At 54.0% G+C, this 13,076-nt stretch overlaps 1 protein-coding gene across 9 annotated transcripts in view; it reads left to right on the top strand.

The window, feature by feature from the left end:
* Positions 1-13,076, top strand: part of GREB1 (growth regulating estrogen receptor binding 1) — a 147,118-nt gene that overhangs the window by 98,709 nt on the left and 35,333 nt on the right. For 7 of the 9 annotated variants that reach the window (XM_045447702.1, XM_045447699.1, XM_045447701.1 and 4 more), the window contains 7 exons: positions 1,028-1,378; positions 5,765-5,893; positions 6,622-6,741; positions 7,346-7,543; positions 8,552-8,732; positions 9,688-9,883; positions 11,038-11,174. In XM_045447702.1, the coding sequence (XP_045303658.1) occupies positions 1,028-1,378; positions 5,765-5,893; positions 6,622-6,741; positions 7,346-7,543; positions 8,552-8,732; positions 9,688-9,883; positions 11,038-11,174 (1,312 nt within the window). The remainder of the gene's footprint in view (positions 1-1,027; positions 1,379-5,764; positions 5,894-6,621; positions 6,742-7,345; positions 7,544-8,551; positions 8,733-9,687; positions 9,884-11,037; positions 11,175-13,076) is intronic. The other 2 variants (XM_045447697.1, XM_045447698.1) reach the window with 2 other exon arrangements.

The raw sequence follows: 13,076 nt of genomic DNA, 5'->3' as shown, positions 1-13,076 counted from the left end.
GCTCTCCCAAGAGCTGGCGATCGTGATTCCAGAAGGGGGCGTGGGCTCAAGGGGAAAGATTTCAAAGATGGGAGGCCTAACGGCTCATTTGATCAAATCTTGGCGTAGCCTCGTGCCTGAGTATTGTGATCCCGTGTTTCAGATCAGGAACCCGTATCGTAAGATAGCTCTGGATCCGTGCTGGCGCCGGGTGGAACCGGAAGGGAGCACGCCTTCCGAGTCCAAGCATGGTGCCGTTTCCTCCAACTCCCCCAGATATAAGATTTGGACAAACACGCCAGAAAACATCTAGGAAAGAAAGGCTGACGGTATTCAGTCTCCTAGGCGTCAGACCCACAAATCAAGTAACGTATCTCTCGAATTGATGACGCACGCGTGGGTATCCAGTGGGGCCAAGGGTGCAGTAAAACCAGTGTCACACGTGACTTAAAGTCGCCGGTAGGTGGACGCACGTAGGCCCTCGGGGCACAGTCTGACGATGTGTACAGGTTGGCCCCGGAAGCCCAGTTTCGAGACTCCGGGAAGCTAGGCTCTACGCATAAAGTCGTGTACTGTGAAAGCGCTTGCAGAGGTGGCTACGTGGCAGCAAAGAAAGGATCGACAGTGGAGACACCGCTGAGTAAACGGTAGAGCCTCGTAGGAAGGGACTTTGCGTGGCCAGTGACCGTGCTGGGCGCGGACCGCAGACAGCGCGATGCGTGGTTACGGCGAGAAGGTAGGGAAAGAGGAGGAGCCCCGGAGTCGTAGGCTCGCGGTCCTTGCTGCTATTTAAAACCCACGCGTGAAACCCAGACTGAGGAACAGGCAGAAAGAGCTGTGGCCCCGCTGGGCTGGGGAGCTTCTGGCCGCGCGGCTGCCCTCCCTGTACCTCCCTGCGGTCGGTCCCTGAGACGATCTGGCATCGGTGACGCGGACTGTGTTACTTTCGCGTTTGCTTGCGCGCGGCTCCCCAGGATCGCCCCCTGCGTTCGCTGTGGGGACCCGGGGGCCGGCGCCCAAGCCTCTCCTGCCGTCTTGTCGTTGCCAGCAGCGGACCAGGTGCCCCTGATGGAGGACCTGGAGCAGATCTTCCTGCGCTCGTGGCGCGAATCGCACCTGACCGAGATCCGGCAGTACCAGCAGGCGCAGCCGCAGCCCTGCCCGCCCGCGCCCGGCGCCGTGGCCCCCGTCACCTCGGCCCAGCTGCCCTGGCTCGCCGGCCTGGCCGCCAGCTCCTGCAACGACAGCGTGCACATCATCGAGTGCACCTACTCCCTGGCCGAGGGCCTCTCCGAGATGTTCCGGCTGCTCATCGAGGGCAAGCTCGCCAAGACCAACTACGTGGTGATCGTCCGCGCGTGCCGCAGCCCCGCCATCGACTCCTGCGTCGCCGTCACGGGTGAGCCCTGCGCCTGAGATTGGGGGCAGCGGGAAAAGCAGCTGCGTCTGTTTCCCGGCTCCCTTCCTTTGCAGATCCGCACTTTTTGCCTCTCGTGGCCCAGGGTCTGTAGCAGCGGTTGGTTAGTGCTCAGCAGCCCCCTCGATGTGCGCCGCTCGTGCCCCGGCCGGCGTGCTGAGTTAAAATTCTTTCCTCCTCCGAGAGGAAGGTGAGCATTCCACCTTGCCAAACCCTAGAGAGGCTGGGCAACTCTGGAGTTAGACCGGGTGGAAGGCCTGGGTCCATGCACCTGATGATGTGATTGGTCCCTTAACGACTCTGGCCCTCACTTCCTTCAGCTAGCTAATGGAGAACAAAAATACCCCAGCCATCTCATTATCTATGTGGACTCCTGCGTCAGTGAACTAATACAGGATAAAAACATTTATTGAAGTCCTACTGTGTGCAGCCACGGTTGTAGGGACCGGAGATACAGGAAGGAAGGTAACGAGGTCCCTGCTCGCCTGGAGCGCACGTTCTGGTGTGGGAGGCAGACACCAAAGCCAGTGCAGAAAGTGACAGGTGGACAGGTGGAGGGGCCCGGGGTCGGAGGATCCCATTTGGGGAGCTGGTTATTAAGAGGGGTCAGGAGAACCTACCTAAAGAGGGATATTAAGAGCGAGGGCCTGGGGCGCCTGGGTGGCGCAGTCGGTTAAGCATCCGACTTCAGCCAGGTCACGATCTCGCTGTCCGTGAGTTCGAGCCCCGCGTCAGGCTCTGGGCTGATGGCTCAGAGCCTGGAGCCTGTTTCCGATTCTGTGTCTCCCTCTCTCTCTGCCCCTCCCCCGTTCATGCTGTGTCTCTCTCTGTCCCAAAAATAAATAAAACGTTGAAAAAAAAAATTAAAAAAAAAAAGAGCGAGGGCCTGAGAGAAATGAGGCAGCCGGCGATGTTGCCTCTGGGGACAGCTGCGGGGGAGCCCCCCCAGGACCACGTGGCCACAGGCCATGCCTGGCATGTTGCTAGTAAGCAGGAGGCCAGGGCAGAGGACGGGACTAGGGCGTTGTGTGGGGGCCCTGACGGCCTTATCAGAGCTTTGGATTGTTCCCTGTGTGAATTGAGAGACCGTTGCACGATTTTGACCAGAGAAGGGCTGTGACCTGGCTTTTGTTTTGGAAGAATCAATGACCTATTTGGGTGTGGAGAGCCCCCTATTTGGGACCCCTATTTGGGTCCCTGGGGAGGGGCTGGATTCATCCAGTGCCCGGTGCGGGCGGCTGGGGCTGGGCTGGGGGAGGCGCAGAGGAGTGGCCTGATTCTGGGTGTCTGTGGGGTGGGTACCTGTGGGGTTTGTGGTGGGGGGGGGGGGGGCGGGGGGAGGCCGTGTGGACTGTGTGGGAACACCCCGAGGGCTTTGGCTGTGTAGCTGATGCAGACACCATCCGCTGAGATGGCAGGAACTGCAGAAGCATTTCTGTTTTTTGAAAACATTTAATTTAGGGGCACCTGGGTGGCTCAGTCGGTTAAGTGTCCGTCCGGCCCTTGGTTTTGGCTCGGGTCATGATCCCACGGTCTGTGGGATGGAGCCCCTTAGTCGGGCTCTGCGCCGGCAGCACGGAGCCTGCTTGGGCTTCTCTCTGTCCCTCTTTCTCTGCCCCTCCCCTGCTTGTGTTCTCTCTCAACATAAATCAATAAAATAAAGAAAAATTGAAATTGTCCTCGTGGAGGGAAGGGGTGGCAGGGAGGTCGTGCTGGAATCTCAAGTTCTCCCACACCAGCCCGGCCCATGCTTCAGATGTCGCGGTGGCCGCGTGGGTGGGCAGCTGGGTAGAAAGTCCAAAGTTCAGGACAGAGATTAAGGGGTAGTCAGCACGTTGGGGGCCCGAGAGCCCAGAGGTGATGCCAGGACCCATCCGGTGAGTGTGGAGCAGGGGCTGTCTGAGGCCCGGTCCCGTGAGGGGAGGAAATGGAGAAGCAGACCTGAGAGTGGAAGGAGAGAATGTCCCGGAGGCCGAGGGGTGGAGGTGGGGGGGGCGGCGGGGTGGGGAGGCGTGCTTCAAGAAGGGAGAGGCAGCGACTGGGCCAAATGCTCCTGTTTGAGTCCGAACGGGCTCCTCCCTCTGTCTGTGGCATGGTCATCAGTGACGCGGACACAGCGGTGCTGGTGGGCTGGTGGATGAGGGCGCCACTGGATTGGGCTCAAGAGATGAGGAGCAAAGAAGCAAAGGGAGACAACCGTTTTGAGAAATTTTGCCTTACAAGGAATAGAGAACAGAGATAATAATTGGAGGCGGAACGGGATCAGGTTTTTGTGGTGGTTCTGAGTCGCGCAGTGTATGCTTGGCAGTGGGAAGGATGCGTCACAGGTGGACAGGTGGAGGGGCCCTGGGATGCGTCACAGTTGGTCGCTGTGTCCTCCAGCAGGAGACAGGGCCGGGGCTGCTGCGCACAGTGGGTTTACGGGAGTCGAGTGGGCATGACCGTGGTCTTTTCTCCAGCCGCGTCTGGCAGCTCCGTAAAGACCCGGAGCAGGAAGGGGGTTTGATGCAGAGGGTGGAGCACAGCTGTGGGGAGGGACGTTGGACTGAGTATTGTTGGACATGGGCTCTCCCTCAAGGGAAGGGGACAAGAAGAGAAAGCAGGAGCACGTCTGGGAGGCTCTATGGATTTGAAGAGCGGGGAGGTTTTGGAGTATCAGAGGTGGCTGGGGAGCCGGCTGCAGGGAGTGGAGGGTGCAGAGGGGCGGGGTTATCAGTGGTGACCACGCCCAGGGCAAGCCCTTCCTTGCAGGATGCAGAGGGGCGGAGTTGTCAGTGGTGACCACGCCCAGGGCAAGCCCCTCCTTGCAGGATGCAGAGGGGCGGAGTTGTCAGTGGTGACCACGCCCAGGGCACGCCCCTGGTTGCAGGTGAATGAGTGGAAGCAGGGGACAGCTCCCTGGAGGAGATCGGGTGTGTCAAGCAACTTTTATGTGCCAGGCTGATCTTTGTGCACATTAATGCAGTGACCTCATTAATTCATTGACCTCATTAGTTCCTCTCCCAGAGCAATAGCAATGGCTAATTATTTCCCAACTTCGTCCTGTTAATTAAAAAGAACACGGAATTCCTAAGTCTAACATTTTCTTAGGAAATTGAAGGAGATTAAGGGGTAGTCAGCACGATTGAAGTGTCATGAATGCAGGGGCGCCTGGGGGTCTCAGTCGGTTAAGCGACTGACTCTTGGTCTGGGCCCAGGTCATGATCCCACTCTTCGTGAGTTTGAGCCGCACATCGGGCTCTGCGCTGACAGTGTGGAGCCTGCTTGAGATTCTCTCTGTCCTTCTCTCTACGTTCCTACCTGGCTTGCACTCGCGCTCTCTCAAAATAAATAAACACTAAAAATAAAAGAATCCTTCTGGCTTCAAATTTCTCTTTGAAGAAAAGAAGAAAGAACAACTCATGAATACAAACAGATTTCTCAGCTTAAATGGGACTATTAGGATTTAAAACATCACTCTCGGGGTGCCTGAGTGGCTCAGTTGGTTAAATGTCCGACTTCAACTCAGGTCACGATCTCATGATTTGTGGGTTCGAGCCCCGCATCGGACTCTGTGCTGACTGCTCGGAGCCTGGAGCCCGCTTCAGATTCTGTGTCCCCCTGTCTCTCTGCCCCTCCCCCACTTGCGCTCTTCCTCTCTGTCTCTCAAAAATACATAAACATCCAAAAAAATAAAAATAAAACATCCCTCTTAACACTGTTGTATGGTATTCATAGATCTTCGTGGGTCAGTTTGTCAATTTCAGAATAATTTTTGGCCAATCACTATACTCCTATTTTTTAAACTGTTTAAAAAAAATGACCCCACAGGTGTTACTTGTTTTAAGCCTGAAATTTTCATATCTTTTTATTTACTTAAAAAGTGTATATTGTTGCTATGCACTGTCCCAGTTATCCGTAAGCATTCTTGATCCTAAACTCATTCTGTTTTTTTTTTTTTTAATAAATTACTTAGGTGATTTGAGTAGCACTCTCAGAAATAAACCTGGTGGCCTGTTGTGCCTCAGGGATCGACTAAGCATTTTTATAAACAGTGCCTGGTTTACAGTCCTCAGGACAGTCCTGAAGTGCTGTTATTCCTGTGTTTCAGGAGGCGAAACGGGGCCAGAACGGTTAAGTATCTCAGGTTACACGGCTACTAAGCGGGAAGAGAGGTTCCGAGGCCAGTGTTCTGGGTTTCCCCTCTTGTTATCCTGTTAACCTGGGCCAAGATGCTTTATGCCATGTATTCGTTTAACCAACATGAACACCTGCTCTTGACCAGGCATGGTGACAGGCTTGCGGGAGAGAGAGGAGACAGACTGTCGTCCCTGGGCTCACGTGCTAATTCTAAGTGGAGGGGCCCAGTGAGAGTTGTTTGTTTTCCAGGAAAATACCAAGCCCGAATTCTTTCTGAGAGCCTCCTCACCCCAGCGGAGTACCAGAAGGAAGTCAATTACGAGCTGGTTACCGGGAAGGTGGACTTGTTGGGGGCGTTTTTCAGCACCCTCTGTCCAGGTAAGCCCGTGGGGAGACCGGTGTAAAGTCACGAGCGGGAAGGGCAGAAACAAAGACTCAGAGGTGAAGTTCTCTCGGAGGGTGTTCCCTGGGACCTGCCGAGGCTGGCCTGGATTTGGATGTTCAGGCCGTGCCCTCCGTTGTCTGTATTAGCATTTACAACCCTTTCTGTGGTGGTTTCTGGCCGGCCATCTTCGTGCGCTGACTGTGGGCTCTCCTAGGTGGGGGGGCTTTGTGGTTTCTGGTTTTGGGGGCACACGAGGGTCTTGTGCCTCCTCTGTATTCCCTGGCCCCATGCACGGCTGCTCCCCAGCTCCCCCTCCGGATTGCTTGCGGCTTCTTGCTGGAGCGGTGCCTCAGTCCGTGTGTTCTATGCTGTGAGTTCTGTGCCCTTCACCCCTCTCTGCCTGGCTCCTCAACCCATTTCCTCCCATAAACTGTCCCTGCCCTCCCCCCCCCCCCAGGATGGGCTCAGACCCCTTCCTCCTGTCCTTTAGCATCTGGCTTTTCCTTCTGTCCTGGCACCTACCACATCACTGTGCCATTTTCTCTGACTGTTTGCCTGCCTTACAAGCCGTGGGCTCCGGGGCTGGATGGGCCCTGGCTTCTTTATTTCCATTACCCCAGGCCCGGGACAGTGCCTCATACCTAGTAGACGTTGCATGGATATTTGCCGAATTTCACTGGGATGGAAAACCCATTTCTATTTTTCTCTCTGTTTTGGGCAGAGGGGGACATTGACATTTTGCTGGACAAATTTCATCAGGAAAATCAAGGCCATATTTCGTCGTCACTTACTGCCTCCTCTGTCACCAAATCAGCATCCCTGGATGCACCGGCATGCACAAGTGAGTGACGCCAGGAAGCCAGCGGCCAGGGTCCGGGCTAGTGAGCCAGCGGCCAGGGGACGCCAGGGGCTGTGAGGAAGCAATGTTAGAGACACATCCGGGAGGCAGGGCATCTTCTTAGCATCACACTGGACTAATATATAATTTTAATTGGAGTCTTTAACGCCAATAGTCTCCTCTTACCCTGAAATGCACGCTTTTCCTGAGATAGTGCATTGCTCTGTGTTGCTTTCCAGCTTATCAGTGCATTGTTGAAATAGTTTATTCCTTCCAGGTTCCCGAAGAGCTGTGATAGTTTCCTTCCCTTCCAGAGAACTTGCAGCCTCTTCCAAAGTCCAGTCTCGGTGTCACGTTCCCTGAGATGCTGTCTTTGTCCCCTTCGGGTACAGTAGGTCACTGCCTCTGTGCTCCCTGAGTGCTGTTCATCCTTTTATTATTAAATTACAGACAGTGTGAAATGGTACATAGCCCAGAGCAGGCACCGAATAAATGTTGGTGTGTTTCCCCCTTTGGTCGCTTTGTGCACTAGACAGGGGCCCCCTGCGTGACTCCCTAGCTCTCTGCTCTTGAGTGTACCTCGCCTTTATGGGGGCTCTGGTTCCAGGTTACAATCTGGAGCCCCACCACATCCGGCCTTTCCAGCTGGCCGTGGCTCAGAAGCTCCTCTCCCATGTGTGTTCAATTGCGGATTCCAGCACCCAGAATTTGGACTTAGGATCCTTCGAGAAGGTGGACTTTCTGATTTGTATTCCACCCTCAGAAGTGACCTATCAGCAAACCCTGTTCCACGTCTGGCATTCAGGTACCGGCGGGGGGTGGGGGAGACATTCAGGGGACACGTTGTGACGGCTCCATGGAGAAGCTTTTATCCCCTTAAATTCAGATTTGGATTTGAAATACCAGTCTTTGCCTCCCAAGTAGATAGGGCAAGTATTATTACCCCCATTTCGTGGATCATGAAACAGACGCTCAGAGATGGCAAATTGCCCAAGATTTTAAAATCCATTAAAGCCAGAACTATGACTTGAGTTTCCACTCTGTCCCGCTCAGGTCAATGACCTGTGTGTCGATATCCTGCTTCAACTTAATGTATTCTCCCTGTGTTTTCAAGGGGATGAAATACGAAATACATGAAGAGTCAACGTCTTTTTTTTTTTTTTTCAACGTTTATTTATTTTTGGGACAGAGAGAGACAGAGCATGAGTGGGGGAGGGGCAGAGAGAGAGGGAGACACAGAATCGGAAACAGGCTCCAGGCTCTGAGCCATCAGCCCAGAGCCCGACGCGGGGCTCGAACTCACGGACCGTGAGATCGTGACCTGGCTGAAGTCGGACGCTTAACCGACTGCGCCACCCAGGCGCCCCAAAGAGTCAACGTCTTAAATGTCCTAGCTTTATGTTATATAACCTGCAGCTCAGTGGCATTCAGGCTGGGAGATGATTTTGCTGGGGTTGGCGGGGGGCGGGGGGACGGACCTTACCCTTCCCTTTAGTCACGCCGTGCCCGGGATCACCTGCATCATGAGGCCAGCTTGGCTGTGGCCCCTGGGCAGGCTGCTGTATGCACACACCACGCTATGAAACAGGCCCGCCTCTGTGCCCAGCTCCTGCAGACACGTGTGACAGTGGTCTGCCTGGGGTCCGCTGCCCCGACTCTCCCGTGTCTCGCCCATCCCTGTGGCCTCAGGGCCTACCGGAGCGCCGGCCAGATAGGAGGTGCCCGGCAGGCGCCCGCCGAATGAACGAGAAGCTTGTGACAAGGGTTTTTCTTGTCCCGTTTTACTTGTGATGTGTTTTTTGCCACGTTACAGGGGTTTTGTCGGAGCTCGGCTTGGAAAAGGAGCACATGACCAAGCAGAGGGTTGAACAGTATGTTTTGAAGCTTGATGCTGAAGCGCAGACAAAATTTAAGTCCTTTCTGCAAAACTCCTTTCAGAATCCGCATACGCTCTTTGTCCTGATCCACGACCACGCCCACTGGGACCTCGTGAGGTGAACGTGGCTTTGGCGTATGGCGGGTTGACATTTTATTATGCTAATATATGGGGGACACTTGGGGCTGTGGGTACAAGCCTTGAAAAGATGAGTGACGTTGGGGGTTTTGGCATTTGTAAGCCGATGCCATGGATGTGTTCCAGAACGTTAGAGCTGGAGGGCATCTAGACTGGCCCAAGGGCTGTGCATTTAGACATTGTCACTGACTGGGTGAGGAGGGAAGGGAGATCCTGGGTTGGATCGCAGAGGGGGGCTCTGATTTAGCACAGGGTCAGAAGCTTAGGGCTGGCCAGAAACTCAAAGATCACCCATATGAAGGGCATGCAGCATCGGGTCCCTGCATTTGTACATCCGGAATTGTAGAAAGAGCTGTATTGTGAACATCCATTTGGACGTAGGTTTCTCCGAGTAGCTCCCTGCCGCCGAAGGGGCTAATCACTTTGTTTTCTCTGTTTTGCTGGGTGGCTGGAAGGGAAGGCTGAGGCCGTGGCCCACAGGGAACGGCTGAGCTGTGCTGCCCTCCTTGGCTCCTTGGCCAAAATGCTTCCCCTTCCTGGTCCTGTTCTTTAAATGTAATACAGAGTGTGCCATTTTACATCCTCTCAGGATCGCTTCAGGTCAGTAGGAGTCTCGGGGGAAAATTTCAGGAGACAAAAGTACGCAATGGGACGGGGCCACAAAGGAGCACTCCTGGGTGAGAGTCACTGCTCTCGAGGAGTAGGAGGATTGTGTAGCCTGCAAAGCAGTCCTCCATGAATACTGTTCCCCCAGCCAGGTTTTTAATAAGCGATGAGTGTCAGGGCATCCCTGATGCACAGAGCCAGAAGCTTTGATCACTTGCAGGTTTGGGGGGTGGGGCTAGTTACACACGTATTCAACTGCTTGATCCTTGTAAAATTACAGAGTGCCTTCGTTCCACTCACTGTTGCTTTCCCCCCCTTTCCTTCCTCAGTAGCGCTGTTCATAATCTCTATTCCCAAAGTGACCCAGCTGTGGGATTGGTGGACCGGTTGCTGAACTGCAGAGAGGTGAAGGAGGCCCCGAACATCGTGACGCTTCACGTGACTTCCTTCCCTTACGCTCTGCAGACACAGCACACCCTCATCAGCCCTTACAATGAGATCCACTGGCCCGCCTCCTACAGCAATGTGAGTGCCGCCGGGCTGTGGGGCCTGGGGTCACAATGACACCAGCTGAGGTGGGAGAAATTCTGGTTAGTAAAACTCCTGATTGACTAGCGTCGTTTGGGGGCCAAGTGGGTCCCCGTTTCTTGGGTCTTTGAGTTGACCCAGAGTTAGATTTTAACCCCTTCCTGGTCTTTAGAAACTCTCCCAACATACATTAGTTAGATTCCCCATCTTAACGTGTGTAGGGAGGCACTGTTCTGAGGGCTTTGTCATATGAACTCCTACACGAGGCAGGGGCTTGGACGATTTCTGATTTGCAAATGGAGAGAAGAAGATTGAGCCACTCGTCCAAAGACTGTGCAGCCAGATGAGCCAAGAAGTGACCCAGTCCGCCTGGCTCTGTGGCCCCCACGCTCAACCGTGGTGCTGTTTGAGGGCAAAGGTCGTGTCTTTGCAGTTTTATCTGCTACGCTCTGACTTTTGAGAGGCTCTGATGATAGTTTGGGAGGAATGTTTTTTTTTTTTTTTTAATTTTTTTTTTTTTAACGTTTATTTAGTTTTGAGACAGAGAGAGACAGAGCATGAACGGGGGAGGGGCAGAGAGAGAGGGAGACACAGAATCCGAAGCAGGCTCCAGGCTCTGAGCCATCAGCCCAGAGCCCGACGCGGGGCTCGAACTCACGGACCGCGAGATCGTGACCTGAGCTGAAGTCGGATGCTTAACCGACTGAGCCACCCAGGCGCCCCGAGGAATGTTAAGTCAGTGGGAGTGAAATTGATCAGGGGGATGCAATTTTTTTTTTCCTGTTGATTTCAATAGCAGCTGAATGTCAGATGGTTGATTTGCCTTTCCCTAAAACTAGCTTAAAATGGTTGGAAAGAAAGTCTTAACAAAGTTGTGGGTTTAAAGAACGAGGCTGATTTTCTTCTTGGCAAAGGCACTGGGGTCAAATGAATGGAAAAGTGTTGACGGATAGGGATGCACCCTCCTTTCAGTAGAGAATGCTCTGTGCTCTGGGTCTGTGGAGAGAAGTTAACGTATAAAGCGTCGTGCAAAGGACAACAGAGTCAGCACCATTTAGATCAAGAGGCTGGTCCTGGTCCTCTGCGGCGTGTGAATCTCTGAGTCCCCACAAATGCAGTGTCTGAGTGACCGATGTTCCTCTCTGTTTTAGGGGGTGGACTTATATCCTGAGAACAAGAAGTACTTCGGGCTGTCAGAGTTCATTGAGTCCACCCTTTCGGGACACAGCCTCCCTTTGCTCAGATATGACAGCTCCTTTGAGGCCATGGTCACGGCATTAGGAAAAAGGTACACGTCTCTGTTGGAAGTTGCTACAAATGCTCAGGAGTCCCGTGCCAGTGGAAGCACGTGCAGCCAGAGAAGTCCAGGGAGGGAGCCGCCTTCCTCCTTTCCTGGGTGACCGTCCTTCCATGAAAGGGACCCTGGCTTATTTCTTGCCCTGCACGTTGGGCCAGTGATATCTGTTGGGCCATTGTTCTAGAACGTGTTAGAAATGAGAATGGGCAGAAACATGTTGGAATGTGGAATGGGGTGTTTGAGACTCAGGGAAACCAAGGAAGTGGGAGGTAAGACACCCAAAGGTTTTCAGGGGAGCGACGGCGACAGTCCCAGGGGGCTTCATCTCTCACGTCCTTTGGGTATCATCTGTTGAGTGCTGGTTGTGTGCTCGGCGCTGCTCCTTAGTTTCACTATCTTATTCAGTCCTCGCCACTTCTCTCGCCGTTGCTGTGATTATCTCCCTTTTGCAAGTAAACAGAGGCTCAGAGGGGCCCCCGTGACTTCCTTGGGCCACACGTCGGGCAAGGGCTGCAGCCGGTTTTGTGAACCTCCAGAATCAGCCCGACTCTACAGCCGGCCCTTTTAGCCCGTGTCACAGCAGACCCCTGAGGTGGATTTTAATGCTGCCATTTCCGAGACGAGGAAACCGAGGCCCCCGGAGGTTAAACGATTGCCGCCATCCACACAGTTTTTACGTCAGGAAGCCCGGCCAAGTTTTGCAGACTGCCTAGTGCGAAACAAAATGATCTCTGCCACTATTGGTGTTGAGCTGGGCCCTGCCACCTGCCCTCACGGCACCTCGTCCTCACTTGCCAACGAGAGCGTTAAACCAGGCGTGTGCTTCTCAAGGTGTGTTCCAAGCTGTCTTCCGAGCTGTCCTGCTTTGGCTGGATGCTGACGGCTGTTTCTGCCGAAAGGGGTTCCACGGTCACCCGTGTCGCAGCACGCTTACGTTTAAGGTTTGCTTTTCCAAGAGAGTCCCCGAGCCTTCAGTTGCCCCGCGTGCTGTGACTAGAGTGGAACTAGAGTAGGTGGCATCTCCTGGACATCGGGGACGGGCGTTCCCCAGAATGCCCTTTGAGGAATGAAATCCCTTTCGGCGCGGTGACGCTGATGGGCTTAATCAGGCCGCTTCTCCACCTCACACACGGGCAGCCGAGAGCCATAAACTTGCTGAGCGAGGGAGCCCCGCCTCTGCCTCTCTGCCCTGCTCATGCACCTCCTCCTGCTGGCTGCTTAGCGAGCTGTAGGTAACTTTGGGCCCAATACTCTACGTGTATTGCCTCGTGTAATCCTCACGGTGGCACAGTGAGACGGATCCTGTTACCCCCATGTGGCAGAGGAAGATACACACTTAGGTCACGTGGGAGGTCACGTGGGAGGTTTTGGAGTGAAGCCAGACCAAGTCCTTGCCATCGACTCCAAAACAGTAGAGCCACTAACCATACGTACGGAGGAGGGTCTCACGGCTAGTGGCCAGGGGACCATACATTCTGGCTTTATACTTTATTAGTCTTTTTTTATTAAAAAATTTTTTAAAAATGTTTATTCATTTTTGAGAGATAGGGAGAGACAGATCAGGAGCGGGTGAGGGGCAGAGAGGGGGAGACAGCATCTGAAGCAGGCTCCAGGCTCTGAGCTGTCAGCACAGAGCCCAACGCGGGGCCCGAACCCTCGAACCACGAGATCATGACCTGAGCCAAAGTCGGGCGCTTAACCAACTGAGCCCCCCAGGGGCCCCTATACTTTATTAGCTTTAACCTTCAGCAAGGTTAAACCTTCGACCCGCCGAACCTGTCTGAACTTCCATACCCTCACCTGGGAACAAATCTACTTTTCTAGTGGCTTCTCATGAGAGTTTTCAGGAAACACGAGCCTGTGCAGACTCAGGAACAGTTGTACGCCGAGCGT

This window comes from Leopardus geoffroyi, chromosome A3, assembly GCF_018350155.1.
Source record: "Leopardus geoffroyi isolate Oge1 chromosome A3, O.geoffroyi_Oge1_pat1.0, whole genome shotgun sequence".
NCBI classification, from domain to species: Eukaryota; Metazoa; Chordata; class Mammalia; order Carnivora; family Felidae; genus Leopardus; species Leopardus geoffroyi.
This window is presented reverse-complemented; position numbering and strand designations above follow the sequence as displayed.